The 18,200-nt window shown below is 40.1% G+C and overlaps 2 protein-coding genes across 2 annotated transcripts in view; one reads left to right on the forward strand and one right to left on the reverse strand.

Annotated features, from left to right (window-relative positions):
• Positions 1 to 9,642, reverse strand: part of LOC106953216 (multiple epidermal growth factor-like domains protein 9) — a 40,738-nt gene extending 31,096 nt beyond the window's left edge. Inside the window, exons 1-2 of the mRNA XM_015041817.1 lie at positions 8,957 to 9,642; positions 3,296 to 3,500 (exon numbers count right to left, since the gene is read on the reverse strand). Coding sequence (XP_014897303.1) covers positions 3,296 to 3,500; positions 8,957 to 9,500 — 749 coding nt within the window. The 5' untranslated portion in view covers positions 9,501 to 9,642. The remainder of the gene's footprint in view (positions 1 to 3,295; positions 3,501 to 8,956) is intronic.
• A 2,408-nt stretch (positions 9,643 to 12,050) lies between these two features.
• Positions 12,051 to 17,057, forward strand: LOC106953218 (serine/threonine-protein phosphatase 6 catalytic subunit). Its single transcript, XM_015041819.1, has 7 exons — positions 12,051 to 12,196; positions 14,278 to 14,373; positions 14,503 to 14,568; positions 14,646 to 14,787; positions 14,868 to 14,947; positions 15,068 to 15,277; positions 16,204 to 17,057. The coding sequence occupies exons 1-7, from the start codon at positions 12,122 to 12,124 to the stop codon at positions 16,450 to 16,452; spliced, it is 918 nt and encodes a 305-aa protein (XP_014897305.1). The 5' UTR covers positions 12,051 to 12,121; the 3' UTR covers positions 16,453 to 17,057.
• Positions 17,058 to 18,200: the final 1,143 nt, after the last annotated feature.

The raw sequence follows: 18,200 nt of genomic DNA on the forward strand, positions 1-18,200 counted from the left end.
GCTTTGTGTAACTTCACCGATTGCTGCCATGCTGATCCAAAGATTTAGGTGAGCTGTGCCAATCTGAGGTGCTATCATATATTTTTATTTTATAATAGCTGGTACATAGAAGGACATTCAGATTTTGACATATTGAAGAACTTTTCATTCATATAGTCCTTCCTCTTTCTGTGTAGCGCTGATGACTCTGGAGTCGTTACCAGCAGGTGTGTATAAACATCATCACAAAGACAGGCTGATTTCAGCTACTTCATGTGAAAACTCCAGATATTTAATTCATAATAGATATGCAAGATTAAGGCCCAGACTGATTCCATCACAGCTCATTACTTAATGGGAAAGATTTGTAAAGAAGCACGCTGGAGGGCAGGGGGCTGGAGGGAAGCTGGCTAATCTGTGGAGTTTACAGTGGTAAGCTCTTGGATGGGGTAAAGCAGGCCAGCAGGGTTTATCTGAGTCCAGGCCCGAAACATCAGAGTGAGACCACAAGAACCAGAACAAGAACCTCCAAAACCACAAGAACCCTCTGGTATCTGAACTTAGCAAAACTACACAGCTTCACCCATGTGTCAAACATCTGCTGCGTTTCCAGACAGGATTCATTACTCCTCTTAGAGTTATGTACTTATGGATGTGTATGGGGTGACGTGTTTCTATGAGAATGACAGTACACATCCTCCACACTACAGTGGACACTGACTCAGCCTGCTGGAGGGTAGCAGCAGCAGCAGCAGCGTTTCTTTTCCTAGAAACAGGCAGGAGGCATAGAGACTATTTTAACTTTTCTAACCACTGCTCCCCCCAACCCACTCCCTACACACACACCCGCACACACGCACGCACGCACGCGCACACGCGCACGCACACACACACACACACACACACACACACACGCACGCACACCTTTCAGTTCTTGTGACTTGTGGGGAAGCTGCATGCATGATGTGCAGTCTTTGCACCGACTCTGATTTCAGACAGTAAGCAGGGTGAGCCATCATTCCTCCTGAATGACGGGTCAGATCAATGCTCAGAACCAGGATCAGGTCGGGTTCTGATGTACACAGTATCTGGAGGAGAACTGAGCTGTGAAACACCGCGACCCGGCCCTCCATGCTGGAGGTCATCAGCCTGGTTCAGGACGTTGTGGTGTATTGTGGAGCTGCGTCAGAAGGTTGAAACTACCTCTCAGTTGTCAGATCTCAAAGTGTGTGTTGTCAGAGTTTTTACAACATGTCTGCAAATCAATAACTAATCAAACATAAACCACACCAGATGAATGCATGACTTGTCTAAACCCATTTAAAGTTCTGCAACAGCTTCTTTCCTCAGGCTGACAGAGACCTGAACACACCTGCACACACAATAACATGCTTTCCCCTCAGCCCAGTACATAAACTCATTACCGACTGTGGACTTTAAGACTTTTGAGAATATGGACTTTAAGTCAAATAATCAAACAACAGAAGCATTGGAAACTGAAGAACTTCCAGCAGCAATTATTAGATGATGTCACTTCCACCGTCTTGTTCATGATGCGTTTCAAAGTTCTGCTTCCTGCTCAAACCATTTTCTGTGAATTATTGTTGTTGGAGCTTTTACTGTTAGTAGTAAAGTCTTTATTATTGCTACTGCCATTTGTTTTAACTGTCCCCTGAAGTCAACACGCAATGCCATTTTGTTATGCAACATGCCTCGCATGAAGCACATGAAGTTGATGATCACTGCACTCTTATGACGTGGTTGTGATTATGATGCATGCATCCTGACATGTTTTTATTTTATTAAATTAAGACTATAGGATTTTTGCAATTCCATACACTTTAAAGTTCTTTGAGAACAACATTAATATGGTCATTATACGTAATTATGTAATTATATTAGCATCTCAAACAACCTCAACCTCAGGTTTATACCAAAACATACCAAAAGGCCAAAAGGTTTGACATTATTCACAAACTGACAGGTTGTTATTTCCATCAACAAAGCTCTGCTGTGTGACGTCTAACGTTGTTGTTCTGTGCATGTGGGTCACTTTGGGGACATAAACTATCCACACAGACTCATCATTCAGTCATATGTACAATTACACATACAATTTTTTAATTGGATTTCAGCAAAATAAAAAAAAAATAAAAAAATTTGAATTGAGCATCAAGACCTGCTGGGTGAACAAAGAACTCATAGGATAACTCCTCCACCTGTTTGCTGGTGCAAAGCCTGCATACAGCTGTTGCCCTCCACTAAAAGCAAGTTTTCCAAACAACTGCAGTATTTAATTTGCACAACGAATTAAATCTGATTTACAAATTTAATGCAGGCAGGTTGAGGACATCTGAAGTGCTAGATGTGCCAAAGTCTGAGATAGTTATGTTGGAAACATAATACTTAATGTTTCAACTTACATTATGTGGCCTATGGAAAGTTCACTAACTGTGTTAGCTGGAAAGCTAATGTGTAGTTCCTCAAAATACAAAAAGAAAGTTATTTACTGCAGGTGTGACTATTTACTTCTTGTAGCCTTGAAAACAAAGAGATAAAGCCAGCTAAGTGATTTTTACTGGATGCTTAGATTCAAGGATAGCAGCTGCTAACCGTAGGAAATTGTAACAGAGACAGCAACATAAAACTGACAACGATTTTCAGTCACAATAAAATAAAAATCAAGGTCAAGGTTGTTCCCTTTTCACTAGAACCTTTGTTAGAGTGGTCCTGAAACCCCCACCCCAGCCACCTGCAGAACATAAACCTTTGGGGTTGAATAGTAAACAGTTATATTAGCATTCAGTTGCCTATCAAATGGCTCTCTGGTGGTGTGTGTGTGTGTGTGTGTGTGTGTGTGTGTGTGTGTGTGTGTGTGTGTGCGTGTGCGTGTAACGTTTGTGCGGGGGGGGTTTATGGGTTGCGGCTCAATAAGCGCTGATGAGAACAAAACACCTTGGTGCACATGTTCATTTTCAGGGTGTTGTGTTCAGGTCTGCTGTGGGCTCACAAATTTACATACTCCAACCCAACGTCCCACATGTAGGCACTGGGATGGACAGCAACATTTCACCGACAGGAAGAGTCAAAGTAGACACATTGAAAATGAATAAATGTTCACTTTAGCTTTTTTTTTTGTGTCTCACATATTTAAAAAAAATATATACAAATATGGCTAATATTTTAGGTGCTTCATATCTAGTTCAGTCTGTCATTAAACTGTGGTCAACTGTAGCACAAACACTGCTGAGGTCTCGGCAAAAACAAATGTTGCTAAAGTTAAAGTACGCCTTAAAGGACAGAAAAACATCCTGACCTGTCACAGTTCGGGCTTACGGCCCCGAAAGAGTCGCAGGAGCAGGGCAGACAGCCGCTGGTGCCGTTGGTGAAGTACTCCTCCTCACACTCCTCACACTGCAGGCCTGTGTAGCCCAGCAGGCAGGAACACTGACCGGTGCTCTGGTTGCATACGTCTGGATCCGAAATTCCTTCAGCGCCGCTGCTGCAGTTACACACCACCTCTGGTTTGCGAGGAGGGTAGAGATCAGCAATGAAAGAAGAAGGACAAAGTATGTAAATATCATATCTGATGTAAGACAAGAGGCAGAAATCGGTTTATTATAAAGTGCTGCACCGTGAGCTGCAGGTAGCCTCACAGAAATAAGTTCAAACACCCAAACATGGCCTACAGAGAGTGTTTTTAATAAAACAGTGTCTACAGCACCAGTATGGAGAAGATCTGAAACAATGCAACCCAAACATTTTTTAAAGAAGTGAAACACCACACAGTATTCCACAACAAGGCATTTTTGAAACAGTTTTTGTGTTACAGATTGTTACAGATTTACAGAACAGTCAGAATACAATGCAGCATTTAACATGGACATTATTATTCTGTTTACTATCATCAGCACATAAATAAGTTTTTTTTCATGAACATCAGTTTGATAATGGGACATTTGCATGTTTGGTTTTCCACTGGATCAGTCATAGTCTGCCTGGGTGTAACAACTGTCATGTTCGACTTTGCGGAGTGAGCTGTTTTGTTTTATTTGGCAATAATAAATCTGTGCAAATACACATAACATGTGGGGTTCATCACAGCTCCATTCTCCGTCTAATTTTAAATATGTTCCCCCTGGCTCAGATTATTAAGTATTAACACATCTCTTATGATATGCTGACACCATGGAATTTTAGATTTCAAGTCACTGTATGAGCACAGTCCCTTTTAGCTACTGAGTGTGTCCACAGAGCAAATAAATGGATTGGTTAGAATGTTTATCTTAATGCAAACAGGGCAGAAGTCCCTTATTTGAAATGGATCAAATGCTCTAAACCAGGTCTCTGCAGAACATCGACACGGAAAAACACCCAATGAGAGGGGTGAGTATGCTATTTCATTCAGATCAGACTGAAAAAGGAAAAGAGAGGTCAAAAGCAGAATCAAATTATTTGTGAGGTCAAAAGATGCAAGCTGAAATGATTTTTATTCAATATTTTGAACTGTTAAGCCTTAATATAACAACAGCAAGCCAGCGCCCTACCCTCTTGGTATAATCTTTTTTATGAGGCTGGTGTAAACAGTGAATAGGGAAGCAGTTAATCCAGCATACTTCATAAACCTGTACAGTCCAATGTTGGCGTTAGCTACCAGGCTTACATTCCTTTTCAGCAACGCTGCTTAATATTTCCACCTTTAGTGACAATGGAACATTGTTTTGGGGAATATCTGCAGGGAAATTGCACACAGCAATGGACTAAACATGAACATGACGGAAATATCTTGGAGCTGTTGGCAGCCCCAGTGAGAGAGCAAAGTGCAGTATGACTGAGGAAGGAGCAACAACTCTTTATTGTTCACAACATCATCTGAAAAATAAAAACGTAAAACTTGCTTTTGCACCTTTTCTGAAGTACAGAATAATCTCTAGTCCCATGTAGAGATACATGTTCGACCAAACCGAGTTGATCGAACCTGAACACATGATGTCAGGCATGTTGATGATAACCCTTTAGAGTAAAAGAGAGGTAATCTATTATTTATCTGATGTCAAGTTAGGTGTGGCAACTGAAGGCGCCACTGTTTGTCTTTATTCTGCACTGAGCAGACAAAGACGTCAGACAGTTCAGGTGGAAAAAAACATCTGAATTTTTAGTGGAATGTTGTTCAGGCATCCCATTCTGGATTACACTCTGGTTCCACTGCAGCTTGTGCGTTTATGTAACAAAGGCAGTTTTGCTGGTCTGTAGAGTACAGTCTAACGGTCTGTCGCCTGTGATCACCCCTGAAGAAGTGTGACGTGCAAAGAATGTGTCTCATTCCGCACAGCCACTACAGTTCCCGCTCGACCTCCAGCTCCTCCAGGTGGATAACAGGAATCCGGAGGTGCTTCTCCAAAGTTACACAACAGGTTTGATGCAGATCAGACTGGATGCGTGCATTGCAGTGAGGCAGAGTTCACCTCCTTCCTGTCTTGTAAGCTGACTGTAACACAACAACCCCCCACAGATAACACTAACCACTCACCACAAAACCTTCAGTTACTACATCAAGCATTTTCCATATTTCATATATAGCAAATCAAATTTGACAGTAAAATGGAAATAATACATCTGATGGTATGTAGAGCCTCGTCTCCATTGAGAGGTATGTCATGGGTCGGTGTGGTTTAATAAGCTATTTTGTCTGTTTCCATTGTAAAAGTGGCCATTCCAACCGTATGAACCTGGGCCCCCTTAGGATGATGGGACAGTACAGTTAGGGTGGAGCTTTTGTTGTCACACAACATAATCCATTAATTGGGGGACAGAAAAATGCCACTGGTTGTAACAAGCACAAGATACACATTTCATCACAGCATGAATGAGAATGACTGATTTCATTGTAAAGAGTCTTTGAGTGTCCTAAACCGATATGCAAGTCTGATGTCATTTCTTTTTCATTTCATTACACCAGTGCAAGGTTTCCCCCAGAAAACCTGCTAAGCAATAGGGGCAGTCCACCATGTTTTTCTATTAAAAATATTTCAGCTACAAAAATTCAGAGATGCACCAGCAGGTATTATAAGCTGTAAACAATAGCATGTGAGGCCAACAGGCAGGTGGAGGGACGGCATAATTGATGCACACCCACTTGTATCCAGTAGAGACTGGTGGTCCGCCAGGGTCATGATACACTGGGGGAAACCTATTAGTATGTCACGTTAGTCACTGCATTAGTATAATACCATGTTAAGCATTTGTGTTGAACACTGTCTGCCCAGTAGCAGTCCAACTGACAGTGGAAACGCTCTCCTGAACGTGACCGACCACAAAGTATCATACTGAGCTGCACCAACCTGTTTTTGGTTAGTTTCTTATCTCGCTTTTTAATAACTATACTGTTGATTATGTTTATAATTTTGCATGCTAACGAAGTTCTCAAGGAAAAAAATGGCTACAATAAAAAAATAAGGGAACAGTCATTAGGCATGAGATTACCTTTGGGTAGCAACATGCAAAAGACCATAGTGTTGGCCTCAAAATCCCAAAAATATATTTACTGAATGCAAACAAAACTAAAAACACCAACAGATTATCAGCAAGTGTGAATCTGTTTTGTGTGCCAACTAATAATGTCTTCTCAATAATCCCTAGAGGCACATTTGCCTTCAAATTCAAAGTGCAGTCAAACTCTACACATGACTGCGTGGCTCAGGTCACTGTGGAGCAGAGCTGCTGCTCTGCAGGAACGGTGCTTTGGGCTCTCAGTTGGGTCTTTCACTACAGCATCTAACTGAGCTTTCAGTAGGTGTGTGGCTGCGCCAGGCTCCAGCAGTCCTGCAACTCCAAACAGGATGAAGTAGCTATAGAAAATAGACAGACTGTCTTCAATAATAATTCACTGGCATCTTTACATCCTGGATTTCTACTGAGGCCAGTAAGTCTTGCTACAATCTGACCTGGGATCAGTTAAGTGTTGGTCACTTTGCCTTTTCCACACGGCCATTTTGATGGTTTTGTACCAGATCTTTTGTGGTCTGAACTGGAACCGTCACCAGGTGTGGTTTTACTGCTCTGAGAACCAATGCGATATCTTAAGAAATTGTCTATATTGTACAGTAAAGAGAGCTGATTTTATAACTGCAATGAAAATATAGCAGGATGTCATCCAGTTATTGTGGTGTGATTATGGGTCAATCTGTCAGATCTGCTGACAGTCAACAGGCTCCACCTGGGCTCAGAACCACAAACAACGGAAACATGGTGTAATATAAGAGCCTCACAAAAATGTACATCTGAATAAAAATACATTAAATTTGAGCATGTTTACATATATTTATTTCTAGGGTTCATCAAAGTACTTATTGTCTAGGGCTGCAACTAACGATAATTTTAGTAGTTGATTATTAAAATTGCCACAGTTTTTTTTGTTTAACCACTTAATACTTATTATACAATATTAGAAATAGATTGAAATGCAAATTAAAAAAATATATTCCTTTTTTAAATAAGAAAACAAGGCAGCATTACTTTACTATGCCACTTGAAGAGTTCTGGATAAAACATCTTGACAAATTTAAATGCAACATGTATACATATTTTTTGTACACTTTTGGATTAATTACTTCTCTAAGTATGTTGTCATTCAGCAAATGGCCTTTTTTGAGTCTGAATACCCGAGTTAACAATTAATTGATTACTAAATTAGTTGATGATGGTTTCATATTCACAGTGGTGGAGAAAGTACTCAAAAAATGTACTTAAGTACAGTAACAAAGTACTTGTACTTCGTTACTCCCCACCACTGCATATTCATCACGATTAACCCAATTAATTATTACAATTCTATTAATGACCAAGAGAAATAAACTGAAGCATAATGGACACAACTGTTGTTAGGAGTCATATGGAATTAGACTGGGATAAAATGGCAACATGTACAAAATGAGGGCATGAATGGGCAAACTGACCCCCGAGCATTGGTATTCACGCATTGGCTAAGAGCACCATCTTTTTAGGCCAAACAGTCGATCAGAACAGGGAACGGTTCACAAAAGCACAGCGGAAGAAAACAAACTGCTATTAAAGCACAAACACCATTACAGAAAGTCAATATGGCTAAATATGGCTAAAAGGCCTGTTGTTCAGGGTTGAGGATACTACTTAGCAAGAAGAAATCTCAAGATTAAAATGATGAGATTTAGACTTTCAAGAACAGAACAAAAATAAACACTTCTGTATGCTTAAGCCCCCTTGTAAATTGGATAAATCTAAGCCATATAATAAAAAAGACAAAAGATAGGTGGGATTTTCTCTAACAACCATTCTGGTTCAAAAGCGTTCAGCATCTGTCTGCTGCTGACAGAACAACACATTCACATGGAGGGTGGGATGTGTGCGGGGTGTGAGAGGGGAGGGGCCCCACTGTCATTGCTCATTCATGGCTTCAGCCTGCCTGGCCATTTTGGTTGGATGGCCTTGTTCTGATGCTGAACATGCCATCAAAACAACAATCCAGACAGGGTGAAGCAGCTGATCGCTGCTACCTTCCTGCTTTCTCTCCAGATTTCTGAAGGGACAGAGAGGTTTTACCGAGCAGCAGCATCAGAACCGCCATCCACCCCCTCACGGCTCCCCCTCCTCCTCCAGCCCACTGGAGTGTGTGGCTCATCTTCTAACAAAAAGGCCTGCAAATTACATCAAAGGCCAAGCAGAAGCACCTGCACTATGCACCTTGTGAATATGGAATATGTATCATTTAGCGGGCTTTTGTGATGTGAAAGGGTGCAGTGTAGAAACTGGTGGTCTGTCTATTGTTGCCATGTTTTTATGGTCGCTGTCTGCGTCAAAATGACAGCGCGAGCTTCCAGCAGCCTGAGCCTGAGTCAGTGAACACACTGGCGCCGTGTTTGTTACTGTATGCAACACAAATCCAACTGGAAAAAAAAAAAAAAAAAAAAAAAAAAAAAACAACCCACCCCAAATCGCTCCCCTTGACTGTTCTCTACTGAGGTAACAGACGCAGCGTTATCTGCAGCCCAGGCATCGTTGGTGGTGTGCTGGGAAACCATGGACACCATGGTCTGCAGCATCTTCTCCGGGCTAAGAAGTGATGTCTGAGCATCGGTGGAGCGTTTGCGCGTCCAGGTCAGCCTGGAACTCGGGGCTGTTATTTGCTCCTTAATAGGGGAGGTTATTCCAGCGTCTAGGGTGGCAGTGGTGCGACTGGTGGTGGTTGTCGGGTCCGTTGTTGGAGGCTGGAAGGTGGTCGCCTTTTCAGAGCCAGGGCTGCCGGGGCTTGTCGGGTGGGATGTGATTCCAGCCGGAGGAGCGGACAGGGATCTGGTCCCGGGTGAAGCAGCGCGAGGCTCGCCTGTGCGAAAAGCGTCCCAGCCGCCTGAGCCGGGCTTCCTGCTGGAGATAGGCGACGCATCGCTGGGACTGATGCGAGGGGCAGATTCCGAAAACCCAATATATCCGTAGAGAATGAGTAGCAGGGCTGGGGATATGTACATCATTGAGGACGTTAAGCTCATACTCGCTCTCAGCTCTCCATGTATAAGCCCCGGTAACGGTCTCCCTCAGACCCGGCCCTGAATAAACTCGTACTCCACCATTGATGTCGCCCGGCGGTGTAACGCTGCTGTTGTTGCCGACAGCCTCACTGCAACCTAGCTGCTGACATGGACTGATGGGCTCGGCAGCCAATAGGAGCTCTGGAGGGCGGTCTCTTGGAGCTGTTTCAGTTGCTGATTGGACAATCCCTTAGCATGGTTTTAACGTGTAGAGGATTATCAAACGACCCTACTACACTGTCAAACATCGTCATTTAAATATCCTCATTCATAAATTTATTTAATTTACTTTATTTTTCTGTATTTTATAATAATAGGCCCGCTAGTTATTGTACTTTGTCTTATACCCGTAACAGATTATAAAGCGTTTTTTCCCCTGCAGGTTTATTTGTTATGTCACAAGGTTGTTCCCAACTGGCTGTGATAAGGGAATGACATGTTCTGGCTTGTTTTTTAAATACTTTTTCCAATAGTCATATTTGACAGTTAGTTGATATCCTGTTTGTGCTCGTTTTGTATTTCATTTATAAAAAATCTGTTGGATTATGAAATAACTAGAGACTTCCTCTTAACGGTTTGCTTAAGTTATACTACAAAGGTGTCTGAGAGATGCTTTCCCCCAGACACCTTACACCTTACACACACCCTTCTACAAAAGACAGTACAATTAATATAACAATTAATAAATGTAAAAAATACATAAAAATACATATATGTATGCTCATTGTGCTTTCAAACGGACTCTGTAATATATCATTCTGGAGACATTTGGTGCGTTTTAATGTATAAGAAAGTGAATTTTTTTTTGTTTCTGACAGAGAATTTTACATGCTTTTTTTTAAGGCTTCTCTTTTTATAGTCGGATTATATTGCCTCCTGGTGGTCAAAACATGTAAACAGCTCTTATTGCGTCATGATGATAGATAGATAGATAGATAGATAGATAGATAGATAGATAGATAGATAGATAGATAGATAGATAGATAGATAGATAGATAGATAGATAGATAGATATCTTCTATTGAAGAGGACCTAAAGTATTGAAGGGTCAAAGCTGTGACACCCACCCACTAGTCAAACCTATAGCTAAGGATCTCATGATCTTGTGTGTCAAAGATAAATAGTAAATCTAATAGTACAAGTAAAACACATTTATCATAGTCTATTATCAAAGAATAACATATCAAAATGTCAACAAAGCAAGCTGAGTGTTGAGATGAGTTTTAAACTCAGACTTGAATTTAATGATTATCAAAGAAGAAAATCAATGAGGAGTTGAAAATTTTTCTGTAAGCTTTGACCAATTTATTGTCTAGTGGGAAAAGAAAATCACTTCCTCAGATGGTTTTCTAAAACAAATAACCATTCATAATTCTATTGCTGATTACATTTATTTTACATTATAATCTATTACTGACATTGATCTCAGCGTCAGTTGAAGTAGCTTTAGTTTTATTTTGCATTTGCACAATTACTGATAAATTCAGTTAATCATGAGTTCAACTACTCATTAATTTCTGTTACATATTATTTGGTTATGTTATTTTCTTGTTTCAATATTAATTTTTCATGCAGTTGTTATTGGTTGTTTCCCAGGTGAAAAAGGATAAGATGGAGGCTAGCATTATCAGCATATCAATACAATCTCACACACTTGAATTCCTTCGCTTCTGATGCTTTGCCTGTTCTAACAATCTATTTGACTTTGTATTTAAGCCTTACCTTTGTTCTACAAAGATGTTTCTTGTCATAGACCCTGTTTTTATGTATTAATTCATAATTTTTCCATAAAAAACAAGTACACATGAAATATACATTTGTGAAAATATAGCAAAAGAATAAACACATCTAATGCTTTTCACAGACATAAAATCACAAAATGCTGTACAACAGAAACCAGCCTTAAAAACATACAAAACATAGATAAAAGCCTGGGAAAATACATATGATTTTAGTTGCTTTTTTTTTTAAGAAAACTCAACAGAGTCAGCAAAACAGAGCTGCAAGGATAAACTTTTCCACAAACTTGGGGCCACCGACTGAAAGGCAGGGGTCCCCTTTAGTTTTAAACCGTGTACGTGGAACAACCAGAAGAAAATTAAAAGTTTTGAACGTTCTTCAATTTAATAATTTAAGAAGGAGAGTTTTGGTCACATCTATGTGTAAAGAATATGAAGCTTTACATCATAAGAAGTTAAGAAGCCTATGTGATATACATTAATTGAGCTTGAAGCCAGCCATTCATGTGCTGATTTCAAAATAAATAATAATAATATAGCTTTGCACAAATGACATTTGTCTCCATCAAATATAAATTTATCATTTTTAAATCTCCTTGAGATAAAGTTTTCATTTGTAGTGTTTAAATCTCCTTCCTTACGTTTAGAGGGAAATGGAAATGTGAGGTGTTTAGTTTTGATAGTTCTACTTGAACTTTTACTGAGCTTCAGCTTGGTTCCGACTGGTACATGTTCAGTTCGATCGCGCAGACTGTAGGTGGCGGTAGAGCGCAACAGAAGAGGTGTGTGGAACTCCGCTGAAGCGTCGCAGGAAGCGCGCAAGAGTCAACTCTTCGCGGTACAATGGCGCCGCTAGATTTAGATAAATATGCGGAGATTGCCAAACAGTGTAAATACCTCCCGGAAAATGACCTCAAGGTAAATGTGACGTTTGTGAAACGTGTTTTATACAGACATGTGTTTAAGAATGGCTAGCAGCGCTGTCTCTCTGTTGTAGTAAACAGGAACAGAGTAAGAAGGGGACGTTAGCTTGTTGTAGCTGATGAAGCTAAGCTGTTGTTTTGGACAGGAAGTGAATAGTGTGCAGTCAACAGTTTATCTCACCGAGGAATGTTATGATGCTGGAGCCAAACACAGCCGGCCTGTTTGCTTCCTGCATTTATTTTACATTTCAATTTTTTCTATCTATCACGCTCGAGCGGTAATAATAATCTGATCCGTTAGCCCACTTGCCATGATCATATTTTTAGCACTACAGAACGTCACAACACTGATCAACAGGGCCTTCCAAAGATATTAATTCCTCTTGACGGTTTCCGCATTATTGCCATTAATTTTAATAAAATAGCTTAGGCTTATTGGAATAGAAGTGTTGCTAAACATAAATATTCCATCCTGGCGATGGATGCTCAATTGAGATTAGCTCTGGACTTTGACTGGGCCATTCTAACACGGATATCTTCTGATCTATTGTAACTCTGTCTATTTATTTAAGAGTTTTTGTCCTATATTGCAAAGGGAAGCTCCTCCCCACTTAAGCTTTGATCGATTTAGTTTGGGTTGCAGTAGAACTATCACTGCTGTATTAACTTTTGTTTTTGTTTTTATTTTTGCTATGTATGCTGTTTAACTTTTGTTTTTATTTTGTCCATGTATGCTGTTTTTTGTATCTTGCATTTAATGATTTGTAGACACACACACTGTCTGATTTAAAAAAAAATCCCAGGATTTCCATGTTATACTGCGCAGGTTCAATAAAATAATGTTACCTACGGTCACACTGTACACAGTAAGGTTTAACTGAAGCCAGATTGTAAATTATCCTCGTTACTAATGTCTGACAGATGTTGTCACTAACATCTGTAAGTAAAACCTTATCTATAGAGCCCTTGTGACTCTTTCAAGATAAGAATCACAAAGTCCCTCAAGAAACAAAATAACAAATACACAAAACAAAATTAAGCAAAGATAGATTTAAAAACATATGATTTTAACTGGCCTTTAAAGAAAGCCACTGAATCCGCTGATCTGAGAGTCGGAGGAAGGGAGTTTCAAAGACTTGGCACTGCCAAAGAAAAGACTCTGTCTCCTTTAGTTTTTCCATTTTGTATGGAGGACAGTCAGCACCTCTTGATCATAGATCCTCAAGGCCACGATTGGGATGTATGGATGTAATCGTTCCGAAATGATTAGTCCATGCAGAGCTCACCAAGTCAAAACCAAAATCTTGAAATCCACCCGATGATCAACCGGGAGCCAATGACGTTGCTTTAGAAGTGGAATTACATGACAACATATTGAAGATCCAGTTTGGAGTCTAACAGCAGCATGAATGCATGCATTCAATCATTCATTCATTCATTCGACTCAGGTGTGTTAAAACAGGGATAGAAGTAAAATAGGAAAAATGTCCCCTGGGAGTCTGGACACCACTGCCCTTCAGGTGTTTATGTTGCCTGATTTATTTTAGCCAAGAACAATAAACCTTAACATGGAATTGTAAACTTTTTTTATATAGCACCTTTCACAGACATAAAAATCACAAAATGCTTTACAAAAAAGGAAACACATCAATAATAAAATAATCTAAAATCAATGAACAAAATTAACCAAAAGCCAGTCTGAAGAGATAAGTTGACTCGGAGCAACGCATTGATAGAGGGAGAGCGTTCCAGAGCCTTGGGGCCTCCACCTGAAATGCTTCATCACCACGAGTTCTGGGAACCGACAGTAGCATCTGATTAGAAGATCTCAGAGTCCTAGATGGACAGAGAGGATTCAAAAGGTCCAATATATATGTGGGAGCCTCACCATGAAGTGCTTTCAAAGTTAAAACCAAAATTTTAAAATGAGTCCTAAAATACACCGGGAGCCAGTGCAGAGAGACCAGAACAGGAGTTAAACAAGCAGTTCCTTTTCTCTTTAGAGTTTGTCCAACTGAAGGTGGACATGTTGGTCAGCTGCAGGCCCTTCCCTCTGACCGTGTTTCTTTCTCATAGAGGTTATGCGACTATGTGTGTGATCTTCTGCTGGAGGAGTCCAACGTTCAGCCCGTTTCTACACCAGTGACTGTATGTGGAGATATTCACGGACAGGTAAGATACTTTCTGTAAATTCGTCAGGTTGGGTTTTTATTTTTGTTCTGTATTGTAAAACAAAAAAGATTCTGGTTGTGTTTTGTGGAAATATAAGGTCCAAACTAATTTCTCCTCTGTTTGTGTCAGTTTTATGACCTGTGTGAGCTGTTCCGAACTGGCGGCCAGGTTCCAGACACCAATTACATCTTCATGGTTTGTTGGTTTCTGTCTGACTGAACGTGAGAGTCGTGGTGTTTGGAGTTTGTGTGACCAGCCTCCGTTGTCTCCAGGGGGATTTTGTTGACCGAGGATATTATAGCTTGGAGACCTTCACCTACCTGTTGGTGCTGAAAGCCAAGTGGCCCGACCGCATCACACTTCTGCGTGGGAACCATGAGAGCAGGCAGATTACGCAAGTCTATGGCTTTTATGGTGAGGTTAGTTTAGTAGAAAATGCCAAGCGCCGGCTGCCCACACCCCTAAACTCTGTGGGAATGTCTAATGTTTCACAGACGAGTGCCAAACCAAATACGGGAATGCGAACGCCTGGCGGTACTGCACTAAAGTATTTGACATGCTAACAGTTGCAGCTGTAAGTATAGAATATGTCATGTTTGTTTTCGTGAAAAATGCATTTTGGATAAACCTAAACAGCTTCGCCAACATCCAGCTGAAAAGGAAGTGTGATTGTGTTCCTGTCCTTGTCTGTCAGCTGATGGACGAACAGATTCTGTGTGTCCACGGCGGCCTCTCTCCAGACATAAAGACCCTCGATCAAATCCGAACCATCGAGCGAAATCAGGAGATCCCTCATAAAGGAGCTTTTTGTGACCTGGTGTGGTCAGACCCTGAAGACGTAGACACCTGGGCCATCAGCCCCAGAGGAGCCGGTTGGCTCTTTGGAGCTAAAGTTACAAATGAGGTAAGTGGTGGAAAACTGAATGGGTCAAATTGCTTATCAACCTGTAATAAATCATATAGTTAGACAACAAAGACACAACAATAAGAACTGGAAGATAGAAGGCCTATTGTCCTATACTCACTATTCAGTCCAATAGTGAGTTAATGGGGATACAACATAAGACTTGTCCTTATGTTCTTGTCTCAAATCTTAAGAAGATCTCATCAATTCTCTCCCTTTTAAGCTGTAGTATGTGACTTTTAGAAAGGAAAAAATTCTTACATGTAAAACTTTCACAATAATCATGTTTTCACCTACGTTTATTTTACCTGCAAGTATCACAATAGAAATGGCTGATGGAATCAACAAAATTGGAGTAATTTCTTCAATTTAGCAAAAAAAAGGTTTTACGCTCACTTTAAGTAAATTTTTTCTTTTGTCATGACATAGCAACAATTTAAACCCATATGTAAAAACATATTTTTTAAAATCTAAGATAAATATCATCCATTACCATTGAAACTATGGTAGTGGAATTTCTGAATTTAATGGATGGTAATAACCACGGTTCAGAAAACTGAAGAGTTAAAATAGGTTAAAATGTTCTGCAGTGGGGTTACTGAGAGCTGTCTATGCTGCTGTAAAGTGAGTGAAAAAACTCAGTATTGAATCCTTTAGTTATGGAAGACTGAAAAGAAGCCAGCTGCAGTGTTGAAATGGAGAAGAAATATTGTGAAATCATAATTAATAAATGTCGCCTTTACCACATGAACTGTCTTTCTCTATGTTCCAACCCTTATGTGTGTGAATTGTAATCTGTCAAAATGACAGATGGCCTTTGGATTTTTCCGTCAGTTTTAAATATATATATATATATATAGTCCAGGACAGAAACTATTCAGCTAACTATTCCTGCTTTTTTTTAATCTGTCTCTCTCTTTCTGCAGTTTGTTCACATCAACAGCCTGAAGCTCATCTGCAGGGCACATCAGCTCGTCCATGAAGGCTACAAGTTCATGTTTGACGAGAAGCTGGTCACGGTGTGGTCGGCTCCCAATTACTGCTACCGCTGCGGCAACATCGCATCCATCATGGTCTTCAAAGACGTTAACACAAGGGAGCCAAAGCTCTTCAGAGCAGTGCCTGACTCCGAAAGAGTCATCCCTCCCCGAACCACGACCCCTTACTTCCTGTAGACGCCCTTCAGACAAAGCCGCTTGTTCAGTAGGCAGAGGCACTCGTGAACCCATGTAAACGTTGGTGTATTTGGGTGTGTTAAGGGAGCACTTCTTGGTGCCAGCTGTCAGTTTTTATTCCCGATCTGTGATGCATTTGATGCCGTTATTCTGCAGCTTAAGTTACACCTAGAAACCACAGCAAAGGAGGATCGCTGAGCATCACTGCTGTATTAGAGGAAGGACTCCAGTCAACTGACAGTGTAAAATCATATTTATAAAGCTTCATTCTTTTACATTAAAAAGAAACAGATTGCACATGCAGCAATGTATAGATTGTTTTGATGTTATTTTGTTATGGTGATGTATTTAGCTGGATGTATAAAAGCACTGCACACAATTCAAAGCTCTGTGTCCTGACACGTCTCACTTCCAGGTTGTCATCATATAACCCCATGAATAAACTGTATACCTGAGAGTTGATATGTAAAAAAAATGCTCATCCCCTTTACGTTTTGTTTAAGCTGTGGTAGCAGTCTGCAATTTCAAAATGTAAAGTCAGTTCTTTGTGGATATTATTTCTGTCTGTATTTAAATAAATCCTATTGAAAAGTATTACACCATAAGACGTTGTTAAAGGTTTCTAAATAGATATCTCATGATGTCACCCTGAATCAGCCTTTTCATTCAGAATATTACCAAAGGTGTGCATTTATACAGGGCTGGGGTAAGGCCAGCCTTTTTAAGGTCATTTCTCAGCATGTCAGGTTTGACATATATGTGTGTGTGTGTGTGGATACTATTTTATGCACAAAATAAAATGGCATACTCGGTGATAGGTATTTTCTCAAACCTACATAAAAAGAAAGAATCACAGACAATGTATATGAGTTTTCAACCAAACTTCTGCAGAAGGAGAAGACGCAGTGAACTGCTTCTCCAAGCCGCTCACCATGTGTTCTGAAAACCTTCAGTTTGTTTGTGTCTTTTATTAGCAAGAAGGGTGTAAAAGGAATGAAGGGGGTGAAACCCCACATCCTATCTTCACAGTAGGATGTGGATTCAGAAACAAAGAGGGGAGACACAGAAATTTAATTAACACAGAGATAGGTTTACAGCTCAGGAGTATCCCAGGAAGATCTGAGTCACCATCTGTAAAAACTTGAGATCAACAAATTTGAACACTAAACTTCTAAATAGAAAAACAACTAGTAACATAAAATTACAAATGTAAGAATGATAACAAACATAATTCTAACACTCAGGTCATGCAGACTGGTGAAAAATTAGGACTGAAGTGACTGACCCAGAGGTACAATGACATGTGCAGGAGAGGAAAATGGAATCAAATCCATAACTTTCTGATTATTGTACATGAGAATTATTTTTTTTGCACTTGGTTCTATGTTTTCTCCATGTGTGGATAATGAAACTCTCACTGTGGTTCTCTGCAGTCAAATCCCAAGAAAATGCCTCTGATTTCGTTTTCAAACTTCTAGATAATATATAGCTATAATTATTATTGAATGTAATTCTCTTCTTCTCCATAACACTATATAGGATTCCAGAAAATTAGTGGGGTTTAATCTATGATAGAGTATAAGTTCATGTAACAAATTGTCAGAGTTTATTATGTATGATTTTGTATTCTCTATGTTCTATATGCTGTGCTATTATCAAATGCTGCCTTTACCTCTTTTGCCTGTAGGGATTGTTCACCATAGCAGTTACTATCTACGTTGCCACGCCTACTAACTCTGCTAGCCAAT

Source organism: Poecilia latipinna, unplaced genomic scaffold (genome assembly GCF_001443285.1).
Source record: "Poecilia latipinna isolate Pla-1442-1.1 unplaced genomic scaffold, P_latipinna-1.0 Scaffold570, whole genome shotgun sequence".
Lineage (NCBI taxonomy): Eukaryota > Metazoa > Chordata > Actinopteri > Cyprinodontiformes > Poeciliidae > Poecilia > Poecilia latipinna.